This window comes from Prinia subflava, chromosome 1 (genome assembly GCF_021018805.1).
Source record: "Prinia subflava isolate CZ2003 ecotype Zambia chromosome 1, Cam_Psub_1.2, whole genome shotgun sequence".
Classification (NCBI taxonomy): domain Eukaryota; kingdom Metazoa; phylum Chordata; class Aves; order Passeriformes; family Cisticolidae; genus Prinia; species Prinia subflava.
Window position 1 is genome coordinate 35,047,783 of NC_086247.1, and position 3,769 is coordinate 35,051,551.

Here is a 3,769-nt window from a genome sequence, read left to right on the forward strand (position 1 = left end):
ACGGGGAAAAAGAGCAGTTGCTGCCTCCACGCAGGCAGTGGGAAAGCAGTGGAGAGGAGCCCGGGCCGGACGGCGGGAGCAGCGCGGAGCCGGGCCTGGGACGGGCAGGCGGTGGCAGGGCAAAAGGAGCCGAGCGCCCCCCAGGCGACGCTCCCTGCCCCGGCAGATGCTCCCAGGCGGCCCTGGCGGCTGTCTCGGCCTCCCCCGCCGTCCCCGGGGCCTTTCCGCCCCTCTGCCGCCGGTGGGGTCCCTGGCAGCTCCGGTGCCAGCGCTGCCGCGGGTCCCTCCCGGCGCTGGCACCTGCTCTGCCTCTTCCCCTGGGGCTCGGCTGCGCCCCTGCCCGCCTTGCAGGGCGAGCGCTGCCCCGGCCCGGCCCGGCCCCGCCCGGGGAGCGGAGCAAAGACGGGACCGGGCAGAACGCGCGTCCCGCGGAGCGCCCTGCGCCAGCCCGCCACAATCGCCCCGTGCGGGCGGGCTCGGAGGCGGCGCAGGCCGGGCCCGGGAAAGACCGGGATGGAGAGGGAGATTGCCCGGGACAGCAGCCCCGGCCCCGCTCGGGTCGCGTCCCTTCCCGCGGGCCGGCCCGCGAGTGGAAAGTTTCCCCGGAGTGACCTCTCATAGTACGCGCCCGCTAGGAAATCTCATTCAAGTATTTTTGTCAATGGGGTGGGGGGGGCATCCTGCTCCCCGGCCCCCGGCCCGGCTGACGTCACTGCAGAGGCGATAAATATCTGTTGATATAATTGGACGTGAGATTTGGGGTTGCGATAGCGAAACTCGGCCCATCGCCGCTCCGACGGGCCCCCATGATTTATTCAGCAGTAGATCGGGGCACGCAATCGGGCTGTCAGGAGAGCGTCAGCTTATTAGGCAAGTTCTGCGTGATTCCAGGAGAGGGTCTAAGCTATAAAAATCCCGCGCCCCGGCTCTGATTAGTACCAAATCTGATCCCAAGTTCGCCAGGAGCCGGCTCCGAGGTAGAGGAGAGGAAGGGACCGCCGGGCACCGCCGAGTCCCGCCGCCGCCCGCCCTGCCCTGCCGCCGCCGCCGCCCCAGGTAGGTGCGGGGCCGCGCCCGGGCACGCAGGGGATGCGCTGCCCTGCGCTGAGCGGGGCTGAGCGCCGCGTCCCGCGGGATGCGGGAGCTGTCCTGGCCGGGCAAGGAGCGGGAAGGTGGGGAACGGGCGCTCGAACCCCACAGCGCGTGGGGAGAGCCTCCCCGCACAGGCACCCCCAGTTCCCCCTCGCCCCCGGGTGGGTGAAGAGGCGCGGGTGGCGAACACGCGTGCACCCTCCGCAGGGGCTCAGCCCAGCCCGGTCCCCGGGAGCCGCTGCCGGCACAGCCCGGAGCCGCCCTGCGGGGCTGCTCCGCGGGGTTGTTCTGCGCGGGGCGGCCGCCTCGACGGCGCGGCTGGACGGGCGCGGGGTGAGCGCGGCCGGGGGTGATGTGCGGAGCGCGGAGGGGCGCGGAGGGGTGCGGAGCTGCGCGTTTCAGCACCGGGACAGCGGCGGCGGGGACGCCCCCTCCCCGGCCGCGCTCTGCCCTCCCCGCCGCGGCGGCTCGGCTTTGTAAGCCAACCCCTGTCCCCCGTCTGTCCCCGCAGGTTTGGGCCCCGATCATGAAGATCCCGCTGCTGGTCTCCACGGGAATCCTGCTGGTCGCCCTCCTGCCCTGCCAGGAGTGCAGAGCTCTCAGCAAGAGCCCGGCAGCCGCCTCTGGGGCTCTGCGCCAGCCAGATTTCTTCCAGCTGCAGCAGCAACAGCAGCAGCAGCAGCAAACTCTGCCCGTCCTGCTCCGCATGGGAGAAGAGTATTTCCTGCGCCTGGGCAACCTTCACAAGAGACCCGTTGGCTCTTTCTCCGCCTCCTCCAGCAGCACCAGTCACCTACAGCCCGAAGCCTCCGCCAGCAACTTTTTCCGGGCGGCGGTTCAACAGCTGCAGCAGCTGCCCGAGCGCTCGCCGGGGAACCGAGAGGACGGCGAAGCCGAGGGTGAGGCCGTGGAGAGGGAGAAGCGATCCGAGGAGCCCCCTATTTCTCTGGATCTGACTTTCCACCTCCTGCGAGAAGTCTTAGAGATGGCCCGAGCCGAGCAGTTAGCGCAGCAAGCTCACAGCAACAGGAAACTGATGGAGATAATCGGGAAGTGAAACGGCCCCTCCCCGCCTTGCCAAAGAGATTCCGCAGTTAGCACAAGAATAATTACACCGTCCGATGTACCATAGTGCTGCTCTGATGTCATCTCTTTATTTTTATATAGCTTTAAACCTAGAAGGGTGTACTCCGAACAGCCTCTGTCCCTTGACTAGCATGCACAACCGTGTACCAAGTGCAGAAACACGAGTGTCGTTCGTAACCTCCCCTACCTTTATTTATTTCTCCATTTCCCAGTTATTCTAGTGCCATCGCTACGTAGGGATGTGTGAGCATTGGAAGAAATGGTGCCAAGAAGACAGAAAACTTTTCTGCTGGGGGCAGGGAGGTGGGAAGGGGAATCTCTGTAAGCTACTTTCAATCCATTTTTTTTTTCCTGTAAACATTTTCACAATAAAACATCTTTTCAGCGCTCGGTCGATTTGGTTGTGTAAGAGAATGTTTAATATTTATATTTTTAATAAAAGCTGCAAAGTAAAGACGACTTGATAGACTTTCTTGCCTAGACGCCGGAGAGCTGCTCCGCCTCCCTCAGGGCTTACCGGGGCGGGGGGCAGCCGCGGCCGTGGACACCCGGAGCCTCGGGGAGCCCAGTATCCCCCGGGGATGTTTCCCCCGCCGCCCCGGGCAGCGCCGGCTCCGCGGGCTCTCCCACGGGCGCGCCCCGACGCCGCCGGCCCGGCCCGGGGCGGCCCCCGCCGCCGCCCTCGGCGCAGGCTGCTCCCGTGAACGGGGTGTCGAGGGCAAATCGGTGCCCCCCAGAGCTGCCGAGTCCCTCCTCTGCAGCCCCCCGAGGGGGCTCCCTGGCTCCTGCCGCTGTGGCCGGGATCGGGCAGCCTCCTCCCGCCGGGGAGCAGCGACGGAGAAGCGGTGAGGCGCTCCCGCATCCCTTTTGCGTTTCCGCATCTTCCCCGCACCCCGAAAAGGCAGATTCCTCCCTGCCTCGGCTTCCCCCGTCCCGACGGCGGTGCCCGAGCAGGGTCCTTCCCGGGGCTTCTTGGGAGGCGGCAGTGGGTGTGGAGAAACTTCCCGCGAGGAACTGGGGGAAATTTCCAGGACGACCGGGAGAAAATAGTAAATCTCTCATCCCGAACCAAATCCCAGGGAAAAGCTGCTCCAGCAGCCGGAGGCGGTGCGGTGGCGGTGCTGGGCGGCGCTCCTTCTGGGATGAGCGAGTTCCAAAGCTTTGCGCGGAGCTCGCCCGTGCAGCCCTCCAAAACTCTCGCAGGAGAGATTTCCAGGGAACGTTCTCCACGGAAAACAGGCACCAGCGAGGGTCGGTGGCACTCGGGCCGGTAGCAACGGGGGTCCAGGCCAGGGGCTGAGCCCACACAGCCTGCTAACCAGTCTGCACTGCCAGCTCACCAGTCCTGCTGGGGCACGGCACAGCCTTATGGCCCCACACAGGCCCCTGCCAAAACCGTGCACCGAGGGCCTGGCTCGGGGATTTGGGAGAGATCCACAGTAACCCTAGGGCAGAGCTTGACACCTGGTCCCCTATGGCGCCAAGCGCTCCCAGCAGCCTGCCAATCTCTTAAACACTGCTGAGTGTTGATACCCTACTCCTGGTGACAAAATCAGTGTTGCCTTCAGCACAACTTGCAGAGCGTCTTTTA

General features: G+C 65.7%; 1 protein-coding gene across 1 annotated transcript; it reads left to right on the forward strand.

Moving 5' to 3' along the window:
* The first annotated feature begins 822 nt into the window (after positions 1-822).
* Positions 823-2,149, forward strand: CRH (corticotropin releasing hormone). Its single transcript, XM_063393188.1, has 2 exons — positions 823-1,056; positions 1,604-2,149. Exon 2 carries the CDS (start codon positions 1,619-1,621, stop codon positions 2,147-2,149), a length of 531 nt encoding a protein of 176 aa, XP_063249258.1. The 5' UTR covers positions 823-1,056; positions 1,604-1,618.
* Positions 2,150-3,769: the final 1,620 nt, after the last annotated feature.

What these genes read in the sequence shown, in the direction of transcription:
- CRH (XM_063393188.1), top strand. Translation starts at nt 1,619, where the DNA reads ATGAAGATCCCGCTGCTGGTCTCCACGGGAATCCTGCTGGTCGCCCTC.